Genomic DNA, 15,849 nt, shown 5'->3' with positions numbered 1-15,849 from the left:
GCTGCAAACCAAAGTGTTGCAGGTTGGATTCCCAGTCAGTGTACATGCCTGGGTTGCAGGCCATGGCCCCCAACAACCGCACATTGATGTTTCTCTCTCTCTCTATCTCCCTCTCCTCCCTCTCTAAAAATAAATAAATCTTTAAAAAAAGAATATATAATGGATAGAAGAGGTTATAATACCCAAGCCAAAATGGAGTTATATTGTGTATTTTAAAAAATTTTTTATTTTATTAATTTCAGAGACAGAGAGGAGGAAAAGAGGGATGGAAGGAGGGAGACGGAGACATCGATTTGTTGTCCCACTTATCCATGCATTCACTGACTGATTCTTGCACGTGCCCTGACCAGGGATCAGACCCACAACCTTGGTGTATGGGGGACGCTCTAACCAACTGAGCAACCCGGCCAGGGCTGAGTGTGTTTCTCAAGTACACAAATATACAATTTCATTAAAAATTTTTATTTTCATAAAAGGAGTCACTGAACCAATGCATTAGCAAATTGTTTGAACTATCAATATTCAAAATCACTTTCACTCTTTTTGAAGCAAACCGCATCAAAAAGACTCTGAAAGATATGTTTAGTATACTTCACTTATTCAGCATCATTGGAAAAGGGTATTTAGTCTTGCATGAATTTCTTCATAAGAGGTTTAATCATTATGTAATAAAATTTTAAAACAGCATTTTCAAAAGCATATTGCATATGTTCACATCATTAAAACTTTCTTTTTAATAAAAAAGTAATACATATCTTTTAAAAAACACCTGAAATAACATGCAGATAAAATAAAATGTTTAAATTGGTAGTTCTCAACCTTAGGTTGCACAATGGAATCACCTGGCAAACTTTAAATATTCCTGATTTCCAGGCTCTACTTCCAGAGATTAGGATTTACTTGGTCTGGGTATAAGAACTTTAAAAACTCCTCACATGATTCTAAGGTTCAGCCAAAGCCGAGAACCTCCCCTGCCCTTACCATTCCACACCTCAGGAATTTGTCTGTATCCTCCCAGACCTTTTTCTATGTTCCAGTTTCCATGCTTTCTCTGGTATTTTGCTACTGTAAACAATACTGCATTTAATAGTCTTGTTTATAGGTGTTTTGGCACAAGTGGTTATATGTGTGAAATAAATTCCTATTAAAGAAACTGCTGGGCCAAATTCGTATTCTTGTAAGATTCTGGTGGGTATTGCCCTCCAATGAAGCTGTACACAACTTGACACTCCAAACAGCAATGAGTGACGTTGACTGCCTGTTCCCCCATGTCCCCGCCAGCACTGTGGCACAAACTGTTTGATCTCTGCAAAACTGACAGGTGAAACATGGTATGTAACATGATATATAACATAAATTCACATTTTTCTGATTATATGTAGAGTTGAGCACCTTTTATTTTTAAAATGACATTTGAATTTCCTTTCTGGTAAATTGTTCATATTACTTGGTCATTTTTCTATTGAATTATTAATATTTTCTTACTGATTTGAAATTTCTTTCCCAGGGAATATAGACCCTTTTCTGAACTTGAGCTGTAAATTTCTTTTCCTAGTTAATCATTTGTCTGTTGTTTTGCTTCTGGTATTTTTTGCCATGCAAAATTTTTTTTTTATTTTTAAGGAAATTCTTGCCCTGGCTGGTGTGGCTCAGTGGATTGAGTGCCGGCCTACAAACCAAAAGGTCACTGGTTCGATTCCCAGTCAGGGCCCATGCCTGGGTTGTAGGCCAGGTCCCCAGTTGGGGGCACACAAGAGGCAACCAGTAGATGTATCTTTCACACATTGATGCTTCTCTCCCTCTTTCTCCCTCCCTTCCCTCTCTCGAAAAATAAATAACATCTTTAAAAGAAAAAGAAAATTGTTTCAGTTTCTTTAGGACTTATACAGTTCAGCCATATGGATAGAGAAGTTTCCATTATGACCGAATTAAAATATAATTTTGGGAGAAGGATAAACATTTTCTGGAAATAATTTTGAAAGGTATCAATCACTTGAATAGGATTATTTGTATTCCCAGGAATAGTTAACTACAGGCTTTTGAAGTCATCTTGGATTTTGTCTTACAACCACCAGATTTAATTTTGGATAACCCTTGCAATATCTGAATGCAGCCATTTAAGACCCATGTAAGTAAAAGATGACCGCACCATACAATCCACATGAGCGAGGAAAACAAGTTTTATAGGTGCTCAGGGAAGGGGCAAGACTTGGTAGGCCAGATAATTACACCAGGGGCTAAAAGACATTCTTTGATCAAACTGCCTTTGATAGAATACAGAAATCTCAACCTTTATTCCAGATACTGAGAAGACATTTGGGCAGAAATATAACTATTTTAAACAGTGCACAAAAGTGTGAAGTATGGCATTCAATCTTTTAACCTATTTTTAGTCCCATGTCCCCACTGCTTGATCTCTTTTAATAAAAGTTCCTCTCTTCAGGATAATGAGAAAAAGCACTCTTTCATGATTTTTTTTTTTCAGAATAAATATGTTTTACACATAGGGTTTAGGAAAATTATTTAAAATTGGACACAAGAGCTATAATAATAATTTCTACCAGTAAAATTCTATTTTCATTTTCAATTTATATAAATAGGTTACAAACCATATTTACCAGGTCTGGGGCAATTCAGATGGTCCACAGGTAGACTGTCACTCAGTTGCCACACTGTTTTCACCTTTTTTTGACCACTATTTATTTCCACTCTCCATTTCTGAGGCTTCTCACTAAGGAAAACATCAAAGGAAAAAAAAAACTAGTTATTTCCTTCTTTTTTCCTCCTAAAATCACTTAGTGACATCCTTGTGTGATAAGTACTAAGGAAGAAGAGATTAACAGGTCACAATTCTAAACTTAGATTTTAGAGTTTGAACTGCCTACCTACAGGACACTGAAGTTGGGGGTTCACATCTAACAGAAACACGGGACTGAAGCTCAGCAGAAGCTGGAGGAATGGGTTATGAATTATCATTAGCCCAGAGGAACTGAAGCCTTGAGTATGAATGTAATCACCAGGGAAGACAGAAAGTAGGAAGAGGGCAGAGAGTGGCATCATGGTGAAAACCCTCATATAAAAGGCAGGCAGAGGAAGAACTTGATAGAGAGCTATTCTCAGTCACGAAGGTGGACCAGGGAGGTAGAATTAAAATTAAGACAGAATTCTGTGTCACAGAAACAAAGAAAGGAGATAGGTTCAAGAAAACAATTGTGTTAAATGCCAAATCACCTCATAAGTGCTTATAAGCTTGAAGGACTAATTGGTGGGCCCTCTAATTGCACCTGGAGCTAAAAAACACTGTTTTACTGAGAAGTATCCACTGGATATGGTGCTTAGAAGGCAACTAACTGATGACCTTTGCCAGAGCAGGTTCATGGTCATGCTGGGATTTCAGTAAGAGAGAACTAAATAAAGGGAGTATACAAATAGAGTGACTTAGTATGAGAGAAAGTTCAAGTGTGTGAGATGCTGAGAGGAGACCATCACTTGCAGCAAACTGTATGTCCATGTTGATGGCCAGTCTGTCATCTTAGCCTCACAGTTCTTCCCCACCCCAAACTCTTCTCGCACTCTTACTGCCGTATCTTTGACTTTGTTGTTATTACCCTGATCACTGTTTCTGTAATCTGTCATTTTCTTTATGGCTATACAATCCACCCTATGCAGCAAGGGAATTACAAATTGAGAGAAAAATGAAAGGCTAAAGGCTCAATGGTCCAAAGAGTAAACAAAAGGTCTGGGAGAAGGCCGAGGGAGAGCTCTGTCAGACCGTGGCCAGAGAGGGGTGAGATGACCCAGGTTTCCGAGGAGAGGCAGCTCTGCATCACGAGGTCCCCATGGAACAGATACCGAAACTGCCTAGAATCAGGACTGGACTTAAAGTTCAATTTATTAAATTGCGTACCTTTGATATAGTTTTTTACAGCAGTTGGTCTGACTGGCAGCTGAAAAATGTGTTGTTCATCAAGAGGGTTTTGTTTATAATATTTTATGCAGGACCTATAAAAGTAAAAAAAAAATGAACCTCTTTAAGAAAGGGATGCCACTGGAGATAAAAGCTTTCAGGTGGTGTAAAACTCATACAGGGAACACTTGACTGGATACCACTAAGCACAACATCAACAACAGAATAATCTCAGGGACACAAAAGTAAAAAACAAACACACAATACTCCTCTCCCAACAAAACACTGGTCATTTCTTTTTTGTTGAAGAAAGTATCATCTGCTTTTTAAAAATCAGTAATAGACATATAAAATACATTTTAATTGAGCCCAAATAGGGGCTTACATGAGGAGAGAGAGCTATCAGAAAGGAAAAAAAGCCAAGAGGCAAAATAGAAAGATGTAATCTCCATGGTTTTCAGAGTCTGGGGAGTTGAAGTTATTTATACTACTTATCTTTAATGGAAAAAAAAATAAGTTCTTGGTAGTTTTCCATTTACAACTGAGGCAAATTCTAATTTTGGAACAGGCAGAGATATAATTCCTTTCACAGAGAAAAGAAACCCAGTCCTGTCACTGCATGGTTCACTTATTTCCAGTTTGAGACTTCCAATACACATAAGATACCAGTGATGCTCAGATGAGAATTATTCCAAACTAATTTTAGTCAAACTCATTGGCAGAAATCTCTAAAATTACAGTGATACTGTTAACAGAGGTCTGGTCATATTAATTCCATTCAGTTACCATACAAAAAACTAACAATTAGTTTGGCCTAGTAGAGAAAAGGAACTACCATTTATTAAGCATATATTAAGTGACAGGAACTTTATATACATTACATCATTTAATCCTGACAACAAACAAATAAGGTTATTAGATTACTTTTATACATGAGAAAACAAAATGCAGTGAAAGGAAACTACTTTCTCTGGAAATCAGCCAAGTGTTAAACTGATTCCTTTTGAATTCAAGGCCTTTCCTTCCTATGACAGTGACTTAGAACCATTTTGCTACTCTGAAGACAGGGTGCACAGATTCTATTCTAGCTAGTACTAAAATAGGCACCTATTTTGGCTGCATCTATTCCAGAAGAGAATACTGTTACATAAGTAAAAACAACAGAGAAATACTTACTGTGTTAAAGAAAAGAGGAGCTCATGTTGAGGTTTAATGAAAAGCTGACAACTGACTATTATTTCTAGAATATGGTGGAGTTTTTGAACGCGATAAACTTGTTCTTGTATATCTACTGATGGAGAAATGAAATATTCCTAGAGAGAAAAAAAGTACAAGCAAGATAGGGAGTTAATTAAGAAGAATCTCTAGAAAGAAAACGGTTATGCCTGCTAAACCTAAGTTTGGATGCTTCATTCATAGAGGGAAAATAAACAGGAGGCAGCTAGATAGAATTTACCACCTTTTAATACTATTTCTCTAATCTGTAAGTAAAGTCTTCACTGAGAATATTCTAAGCAAACCATTCTACATAATCTCTGGTGAAGGCAAATCACAGAACTGCTTCATAAAGGAGACCCAAGTGGGTGACTATACTACCCACCAACGCCTCCAAATAGAATATATGGCAAATCCACAAGATAATTCTTAACTTCAATACTCTTGCTAGGTTGATGGAAGTGTCCACCTCTAAAAATAGGTAGTAAACCTGAAGTACTAAGAAATTAAGCAAGTGTATTGATAAGATTCCACTCACACATATTATTGGTAAATTAGTACAACCCTTTAGAAAAGAAGTTTGGCAATGTCTGCCAGGCATCATAAAATGCTCAGACCTTCTAACCCTATTTCTGAGAACCCATCCTAAGGAAACAGGCCTTAGGTAAATATGGTAGGTGGAATTCAACAATGGTCCCCAAGATTCCCGCTCCCTGGAATGCCCATCTTGTATAATCCTTCCACCTTGAGTGAGGCCAAAACCTCTGAATATGATGAGATGTTACTCCTGTGAACAGCTTACTAACTGACGAACTGTGAATCAATCAAAAGACAGATTATAAGTATTACTATGACCTAATCAGGTGAGCTCTTTAAAAGGTGAAGCATTAGAGATGCTTTCCTACTGGGTCTGAGAAAACAAACCGCCTGTAATGTTGTGGAGAGTGCCACATGGCAACGACCCACGAGCAACCTCTAGGACCTAAGACTGACCCAGGGCTGCCAGCTAGCAAGAAAACGGCGACCTTTGTCATCAGGCCACGAGGAAAAGAATTCCATCAACAACAAACAAGGGAACTTGGAAGTGGATCTTTCCCTACTTAAGCCTCCAGAGGAAAATGCAGCAGGCTGACCTCTTGATTTCAGCCTTGTGAAGCCCCAAGCAAAGGACTCAGCTAAAATTTGAAGTAATTTATTATGCAGTAGTAGAAAACTACTACAACAAGGGAAAACATCAGTTATCTAGAGTAGGAGATGGCTTGTTTATAAAGACGTATTATTGAGCCCTAGACCTACCAAGTCACTGGGGCTTAGGAATTAGCATTTTAACAAGCCTTCTAGGAGATTCTCAAGTTTAAGGACTATTGTGTATTCTAATACATAAAAATATGGAGTCAAACCATATTTTTTAAAAAACAGGCATATAAAATGACTACAGGAAAATTCATAAACATAAGAGTATTCATATTTGGATGATGAAAGTAAGGGTGTATTTGCCCTCTAAAGTATTCTAACTTCCAAAAATCTTATTACTTTTCTAAGTTTAAGAATATGTATCAAACCATTCCCTCTGGAACCTCCATTAACATACATGTATATATGTTATATACACAAGGTCTGGCAGAAGGAAGGCTTGGTTGAGTGTGGTTGGTAGAATATGTGAATGTCTCACACGAGATGGACAGCAATTTGAACATTTCACCTAAAATGTCATGTGGTATACTCGAATGATAGTGTTGTTACAGAATTAATGCTTATGATTTTGTAATAGAAGATTTGTATGTAATAAAAAGGGCGTTATTTGTGCTGCACTTGGTATATATGCTATATACATAGTACAGATTTGTGTATATGTAGTTGTTGGTAGAGCATGTTTCCACTAAACAGATATATAAATGTTTAAAATTTGAAGAGCAAAAATTAAACCTCAAAAGAATTCAGTTGAGTCTTACTTTGCACAACAGACACAGTTAGAGCTTCCGGATCTTGTATTTTATGAGACAAATGACTAACAAGCTGCTGCTATAGACCCATTTTCTAGAAGCATCTTCCATCGAATGCCAAGGGTCAGGACAGATGCTGTTCAATCTCCTAAACTTTCTAAATAAAGACACTAGAAAAATACAAAAGCTTGTAGCCATGACCCTGAAACCCAGAAGTCTGTCTTTTGTTTATTGAAATTATTGGGGTGATATTGGTTAATAAAATTATATAGGTTTCAGGAGTACAATTCTATAATATACCATCTGTATATTGTACTGCATGTTCACCACCCCAAGTCAAGTCTCCTTTTATCACAGGAGTCTCATTTGAATCAATATATTAAAGAACATCATAAGTTATTTGGAATTTGTGTGTAATATGAATGGGTCAAGAGAATATAAAACACAAATTCCTTCATAGGGCCTATCAAAGAAAGGCATTCCCTAACCATTTTAGATAAATGGGTTGTGGGAATACATTGGTTTGAGCAGGATACAGCTGTATGTCAGTTATCGCAAACTTATAGAGAATGATAAATGACACTAAAATGGTTTTTTTTTGTTTGTCTAGTTACTACACGGCAGTAAATATGGACGTTGTCTCATTTATCTGTTTCTTAGGACCTAGGACACAGGGGCACAAACTAGATAAAAGTAAAATCAGGTTTTGATTTAAAAAATTAGCTTACCAAATGATTCAAAGATGCAAGTTCCTGACCTATTTATGAAAAAAAAACATGAAAATAAGCTTTAGGTATTATCTATTACAAGTTAAAGAATCTAGTTAAAAATTTTTCATAGTTCATATATAAGAGAGATGCTCAAGCTAAATAGTTGATCAGAAGTGGTCAAATTTTCTGGCACATTACACCGTAAAGACATACTAGTCTTTATTCTAAAAATGATGGCAGCTTCCTCTAACAAAAACGACTAAGTGCTGCGTATTAAAACAGCACCTCATTAAAGGGTCTTTATTTACTACATTATCTTCACAGAATCTCAAAACTAAAAACAAATACTATAAGAACCTTTAATCCCTTTATTGAGGGAGAAACGAAAGGCCCAGCGGACAAAAGTGTTTGTTTCACAGTGAATCAAGGGCAAAGCCAGCAGTCCAAATGACTAGGAACAAGTAGAAAGATAAAATCTGAAAATATCTATGGGCTGACAACTATGATGTATTTTTCAATTTTTTGAGCTGGGAAAGGGACTTACCTATGAAAAAACTGATATAATCTTTCTTTAGTTTATCCAAGCCAATTTCCAAAAGCATCTGAACTGGAAGAGTCCCATTGAGAGAAACTGTGTCCATGGTTCCATGGTAAGACTGATGAATGAGCTTACTGAGTAAACTATTACTTCCACTATGGAGCTGGAAATCAAGAAAATGTTACAAAGTCATAAATAAATCCAATAAGCAAAAGAGGAGCAAACTGCATTAGCTACAAGCTAAAAATTATTCGCTTGCATCTTTAGTCTCCTGATAATATAACTGTTTGAATAAAATCCCCCGAGTTACATAGTTTCTCTAGTGTCATTCCTACTTCATTTGCTCAAGTCCAAAGCAATTAAGAAGGGTTTAAACTTATCACTCCCAGATGCCATTCCACCAAAAAGAAGACAGAGTTGGTCCACTGAAGCTCTACAACTAGGAATTCTCTTTTCCTGGCTAAGTGCTACCAAGCATCTTTGCCCAGTCAAACATCGTCAACTACACCGAAAATCTGCTGCGGCAGAAAATTCTCCCTCAATGGTCCATGCGTGTGTCATAGGGAGCTTCTTATTGGCTACTATCCAACACACTAACTTGATCATTTGCAAATTAAAAAGATCTGTGAACTTATAGATCTAACATATCTTCCAAATGTTAAACAGTTAATTTTAAACACACCTAAAATATTTAGTATTATCTTGCTATTGTCTTTCTATGATCTCTAATTTTCATTACAATCTTCTGCATTTTATTGTTTTTATTGATTTTAGAGACAGAGAGGAAGGGAGGAGGAAGAGAGAGACAGACAGAAAGAAAGAAACATTGAGTTGTTGTTCCACTTATTTCTACATTCATTGGTTGATTCTTATACATGCCTGACCAGGGAGCAAATCCATAATCTTGACATATTGGGATGACACTAACCAACTGACCCACCGGGCCAGGACTGCCAGCACCATTTTTAGCAACTATTACACGTGCCATTATATGGTTATATTATTATTTACTTAGTCATTTCACTAATAGTGGAAATTTAGGTTATTCACAATTTTTTGCTGCACTGACTGAAGCTCTAATGATTATTCTGATACATAAAATCTCAATACACATTTCTGTGTATAAGCCTAGGATGGATCCTAACAAAATAATTATTCATTCAAATGGCATGACACCTTTTCAGGATCGTTATGAAAACTGCTTTCTAGAGAGTGTTCCAAATTGTGCCTTCATCAGGAGTATATGAGAATTGTCATTCACAGCAATAGTAATGATGATAATATTAGTAGCTTACAAATACTGAGCACTTACTATTAGCTGGGTGCTAAAAGCTTTACATAAATTAAATTGTTTAATCCTAAAACAACCTCTGAAGTAGGTATTATTCCTATCACTTCTTCACAGATGAGGAAACCAGCTCCCAAAGCAATAAAGGCATCTGCCCAAGTTTCCGCAGCTAGTAAGTCAGTCACAGCCCTGGAATTCAGTGTCAGGCAGTGTGCCCCTGAGCCTGTGCCCTTAACCATGGTGCCATTCTGCTGCAAGAACAGTGAACCGCAAGCTACTAAACCTACCCATGGCTGTATGTCACCACGCTGCAGACTCTGGTAGATCAATGTGAAACACTTCACCAGGTCTTGATATGAAATCACACCTTGAAAAACAAGTCAGTAACATTATTTTCAAGGTATTTCTGCAGATCAAATATGTCATTAATCTTAAGGCCACACAAATGAAATAGATAAGTATCTGTACTGTATGGATGGGGAAGGGAAAGAAAATGGCAAAAAAAAAAAAAAGACAATGCATTTCTAAAGAAAGAAATTAAACTTATTGCCACAAAATAACACGCTTAGTAAAATATTCAGAAATACCTTTTCCTTTCTCTAATAATTATAATTGCACTAAGGTGTATGTTTTGGTTCATGTAAACACAGCTTAAAAACCCCCTACGTCTTATACTTGAGGAAGAAGAAAAGAATAGATTCTACCAACTGCCTTATATGATTAGCACAATTCTTCAGTAGAATGTGGCAGTGCATCATAAGTTTGTGAAACAGGAACTAGACTTGCACACAAAACTAGTAGTACACACTGTATTATTCCCAAAAGACTTAATTAAAAGTAAAGCCTGGCCCTGGCCAACGTGGCTTAGTGGATTGAGCTCCTGACTGTGAAGCAAAGGGTTGCCAGTTCCATTCCCAGGCAGGACACATGCTTGGGTTGCAGGCCAGATCCCCAGTAAGGGGTGTGCAGGAGGCAACCACACACTGATGTTTCTTTCCCCCTCTCTCTCTAAAAATAAAGTCTTAAAAAAAAAAAAAGTAAACCTTGGTGCACTCTCCCTCCAGGGAGCATGCCCATGCCTTTTCCCTCCTCCTCTTCTCCCCCAGCCCCCTCATACGATTGCCTTCACCATTCTCTCTCCTAAGCTCCAAGGGCCCTACTTTTGCCTCTGTAAATTGTTCTCTGAGCCCATTTCTTCCATAGCTGGTCCACTTTTACCTCTGTGCCTTGGAAATAAACATTCTCTTATAGTCTGAAAAAAAAAGGTAAACCTAAGAAGTAAAAGGAAAAATTTTTATTTTGCAGTCATGACAGACACCTACTACTACTCATTTTGCACCACAGCTGCTCAGCAAAATCGAGATCACACCGCACTGTGAAAAGACACTCAATGGAACGATCCAACGCAGCACTGTCGTGCTTCACCGTCTGAAAAAGTGTCAGGGAATACTCAGTTTAATTTTTTTTTCAATGAAATAGTTTAAGGCCAATAAGCTTTCAAATGCTGCTCTGAGAAAATGTGGACCCATGAACACACACAAAGAATTTTCTACAGCTTCATGCACTACAGGGAGCTACTACTTTGTAGCACTACGGGGAGCTACAAATCAATAGACAATGAAGAACTGGGCTGCTAAAATTGTTTGTAATGCCTAAAAACAAGCACCAACTTCCCTTCCTGTTAAAATATTTAATTAAATTACTGTTGTTTCCATTTTTCCATGCATCAAATGACAACACAATTAGCTTAATTTAGTAATACCATCTCTATCTAGCACATTAATGTGCTGTCTTATATTAATATACTAAAGTAATACCATGTTATAGTTTTTTAACATGTTCATTTCTACTTCTCTGCAGTTGAGAAATAATACAAATGTATTAGTTCTGTTCAAAAATATCTGTCAGCCCTTAAGAAAAACAATCACCAGTGCTGCCATTATAGACCAAAACACTGCTTCTGCTGTACCAGGTCCACTTGATGTGGATGGTACAGCATGAAAGATAACTACCTGTACAACCACATTTTAAAAGCTATTTCAGCATACATTTCTAAATGCTAACAGTCATTTACCTCTGTGTCTTTCTTTGTCGAATCACCAAATCCATCCAGCTTATTTAAGTCTAGAAAGGGGCAAAAGCTTATTAATTCTGGGTATTATTTTCCTGCTTTCAAAATTATTTCCATTCTAATCTTTTTTTCAAATGGTAAATGAGGACAGTAAAAGTATAACTGGGGATTTTAGCACATTACGTAACTCCCCAGTGGAAGTCATAATAGGTGCCCACTAGGTAGGGGTGTGAGGATGAACTCAGGTAGAGGGAAAGCCCCTGACACACAGCATTGTGTACGTAGTAGGTGCTCGAAGGTCATTGTTCCCTTCCTCTTCTCCTGCAATCTTACATATGGCTGTGGTATATAACTTTTAAATTAAATCTTACTGTTAAAATTACTTAGGCTGTTATTATCAGCAATTCAGAATAAAAGCCATCCTTCTGACCATGACAGACTTCATAGTTTATATATCACAACCAAAAAGAATATTAAGCCTAAAAAGACAACTCATATTTAAATATAGCAAGTATATATTCCCAGTTAAGAAAAATAAACAATGTAGAAGCATGAATTAGGAAAACAAACACCATTCAGAAATTCCTGCACAAGTTCAACGGCGGATTTTGCTTCCAGAGGTGCAGGCCATTCAGTTATACCAATCCTCAAACCATCAGCCAAAACCTATGGGAGATTTAAAAAACCCAAAAGTTTGTTAGCGGAAAGCAATTTAATCAGTAAGGATATATTTAATACTAGTATTTCTTGAGTGTTTAATTACGTGCCAGGAACTGTTCTAAGTGTTTCATATGTAGTATGATACTGGGTGTCTGCCATGACGAAGTAACCGCTTGAGCTAAATAAAGCCGACCCTGTAGTATGTTATTTAATCCTCGCAACAACCCTATGAGGCAGACATTGCTATACACCTTCCCTTTACTGTAGCTGAGAGAGGCAAAGGTAACTCGCCTCAGGACAAACAATTGGTAACCGACAGTGCCAGGACACACATCTAAACATGGTGTTCTAAACCACGGTGCCATGTGCGCAGATGCCACAGGACGCAAGACTGATGAGCCTGCCCTGAAGATGCTTGTAATTTTGGTTAAGAAGGACTGATAATACAGATGAAATAATTGGGAAAAACAAATGTAAAGCGAACTGGAAGTAATTCACATAAAAATAATATAAATGTGTACATCCATACATTCAATATTTAAACTGAAATACTAAGGAAAGAAAGTCAAGATATGCTGGAATAGCCAGGGGAACAATGTGAAACCTCAGCTCAACTCCAAATGCGAGAACCAAACCATCAGCTACAGGGCAGGGAAGGAGCATGGAACGAGACGGAGAGGGTGGGATGACTCCAACCAAGGTGGAGACAACACCTAGGGAACACTAGAAGATTACAAAGAAAAGGGGCTACACAGGAATAGTGACCTTAAAACTTAAAAATATTTTTTATTTCACATGGAAGACAACAGCCACTCAATTTTTTGGCAAGTAAATGACACAATCAAGTAGTTAAGAATTCCTCTACCAGAAATACCCAGGATGGAGTCAAAGGAAAAGAGAAGGTAAATTCTTCTCAACAGAATTAATCTCATCCTCTAACCTCAAGTGGAATTTGGAAAAATATGCAAATTATTTTTGGTGTCACAATATCTGGGGGTACAGGAGCATCTTGAGCATTTAATGTGATAGAGGCCAAAGATGCTACACATTTTGCAACATGTACAAAGGTCCCAAACTACAAAGCATGGTCCTGCCCAAACACCAATAGTGTCCCTGCAGAGAAACAATAAATAATCATTAGAGTGGTCTAGGAGGAGGTGATACAAGCTTTAACTAAGATGGGCACAGTGAGTGAAGCTTCAAAGGAAAAAAAGAACAGTATATTCCAGGAAAAAGAGAGAGAGAGAGAGAGCACGTGGGAGAGGGAGAGAGGGAGGGAATGTATGTGGAATAAAAGAAAAGAAAAAATCCTACCCTTTCATAAAAATACAGAAGACTGAACTTGGAGAGACTATGCCCCTATATATATCTAAGATTCTGTAAATATACAAGAGAGATTATAACAAAGCACGGACTTTTGAGTCAGATAGACAAACATGTATTTGAATGAGTTTTGAACCAGGTCTTTCACTCACCAGTGCTGATGCCTCAGACAAAATAACTAAGCCATCTAGCACCCCATGTTTGGCACACAGCAGAGTGGCAGCTTCCAGCTGTGGTAGTAAGTGGAGGTGGCATGGACAGTTCTTACTAAAGTAAAATACAGTTGACCCAAGAACAACAGGGGTTTGAACTGCACGGGTTCACTTATATGCAGATATCCCCCCTGTAAATACAACAAATGTATATTCTTTTCCTTATAATTTTCTAAAAATTTCCTTTTTCCTAGTTTACTTTATTGTGAGAATATAGTATAATACATATAACATATAAAATGTGTTAATCGACAGTTTATGTTATTGGTAAGGCTTCCCAGTCAACAGAAGACTATTAGTAGTTAAGTTTCAGGGGAGTAAAAGTTATGAATTGCCAAACATGCTGGGGGTGGAAGGGTATGCGCCCCTGACCCCCAAGTTGTTCAAGGGTCAATATATAAGTGAAACTGAAGGAATGGTGGAACCACACAGGGGTTCCTAGTCTGGAGATCTAGTTTGGAGAAGATTTCATGTTTCATTTTGGACATACTGAATTTGAGGCAATAACCCTCTACTCAAGTTGCAAATAATTTGGTGGGAGTAGAAAAGATGGGAACTAGTATCGGCTTAAAGAAGGGATGTGGAGTTCCCTCATAAAAGCATTAGTCAAATGACTGAATATACAAGTGATCTGTACGTCTCCCCAGGTGGAGAGAAGGGCAGAGACAGGAGGAGGGTAGACATATGATGGTGGCCCACAGGAACAATCCTGGAAGAGGAGCTTTCACGAAGAAAAGTGAGAAGGGTAGAAAAAGTACCAAGTTTTGCACAAACAGGGAAATCATAATAGGAAAGAATAATAATAATAATAAATAATAGTACCAAGCTATTTAAAATGCTTGGTACTACACTAGATGCTGAAGCACAACAGGGTACTTGGCACTGAAGTCTAGTAAGGAAGAAAGATAAGTAGACAAATTACTGTGATTAATAAATACTCTGACAAGAGTTGTTAGAGTTCTATAGCAGCACAAGGCACCACAAGCCATTCTAGGGGATCAGTGCAACCATCCTAAGCAAAAGACATCACAGAGAGCTCGCCCAGAAAGAGGCGAGGGCACACCCAGTGGATGAAGACATACACACACCAGAAAGTGACAAAGTATGACAGGATTGGAGCTACTACAAGCATGGGGCTCAGTATGGTGAGGGTGGGGGCGTTCAGTGGGAGTGGAAGTAGAGCATTAAATTAAGCTAAAGAAAAAGGTAACTACCAATAGGGACATGAAAAGATACTGAAAGTCATTAGCCAACAGGGCACTGCCACATAACAAGATACCACTTCATCCCCACTAAGATGATTATAAACAAAAACAAAAACAAAACAAAAGCAGATCATATCAAGTGTTGGCAAGGATATGGAGAAATGGAGCCCTCATACTCTGCTAGTAGGAATGTAAAGTGGCGCAGCCACTTTGGAAAACAGTTACAGTCTGGCAGTTCCTCCAAAAGTTACCATATGACACAGCAAATCCACCCAAGAGATGTGAAAAGATGTCACACAAAAACACTGCAGTAAAAAATGCCAAAGAACTGTAGCTATTAATGATCTAACTAATGTTCCCTTTAAATATAGGGTAACTACCACATAGAAAAATTAAACTGCCCAAACTGCCAAGCGTATCCAATGCATACAAAACATTTGGAATAAATTTTGAGGAATGCAAAACTAAATAACAATGATATTAGCAAACATTTTTGTGAAAACATGAGATTTAATGCAAGTTACAAATTCCAGAAGGATACTCACAAGGAGGAATTTCACTTCTCTGTGAAGATGACTCAAAGGACTTCTGGGGTCTCCCGATTCCACTTTAATATTCTAAAAAGTTCCCAAAATCAGTTTTCACTGGTAATCTCATGTTCTCAGCATGAGGGTCATAGTTACTTGTATTTCAAACTACCCACATATTAAGAATATATATTTCATAAAGCATGAGTAAACTGAAAATGTAGGGCAAAACTTCACTGAGAACCTCTCA

The 15,849-nt window shown here is 37.5% G+C and overlaps 1 protein-coding gene across 2 annotated transcripts in view; it reads right to left on the bottom strand.

The window, feature by feature from the left end:
• Window positions 1–15,849, bottom strand: part of ZWILCH (zwilch kinetochore protein) — a 33,794-nt gene that overhangs the window by 2,910 nt on the left and 15,035 nt on the right. The window contains exons 8-17 of one of the 2 annotated variants that reach the window (XR_003684108.2): window positions 15,618–15,689; window positions 12,245–12,338; window positions 11,676–11,725; window positions 10,924–11,029; window positions 9,889–9,968; window positions 8,320–8,476; window positions 7,794–7,822; window positions 5,084–5,220; window positions 3,908–4,002; window positions 2,619–2,731 (exon numbers count right to left, since the gene is read on the bottom strand). Coding sequence is in view for 1 of the 2 variants with exons in the window: in XM_036009458.1 (XP_035865351.1) it covers window positions 2,619–2,744; window positions 3,920–4,002; window positions 5,084–5,220; window positions 7,794–7,822; window positions 8,320–8,476; window positions 9,889–9,968; window positions 10,924–11,029; window positions 11,676–11,725; window positions 12,245–12,338; window positions 15,618–15,689 (934 nt within the window). In the remaining variant the exon portion in view is untranslated. Of the gene's footprint in view, window positions 1–2,618; window positions 2,745–3,907; window positions 4,003–5,083; window positions 5,221–7,793; window positions 7,823–8,319; window positions 8,477–9,888; window positions 9,969–10,923; window positions 11,030–11,675; window positions 11,726–12,244; window positions 12,339–15,617; window positions 15,690–15,849 lie in introns of both variants that reach the window. The other variant, XM_036009458.1, reaches the window with a different exon arrangement.

The sequence above is a fragment of the Phyllostomus discolor genome, chromosome 1, assembly GCF_004126475.2.
Source record: "Phyllostomus discolor isolate MPI-MPIP mPhyDis1 chromosome 1, mPhyDis1.pri.v3, whole genome shotgun sequence".
NCBI classification, from domain to species: Eukaryota; Metazoa; Chordata; class Mammalia; order Chiroptera; family Phyllostomidae; genus Phyllostomus; species Phyllostomus discolor.
The sequence above is the reverse complement of the archived record's forward strand: the minus strand, read 5'-3'. Positions and strand labels throughout refer to the sequence as shown.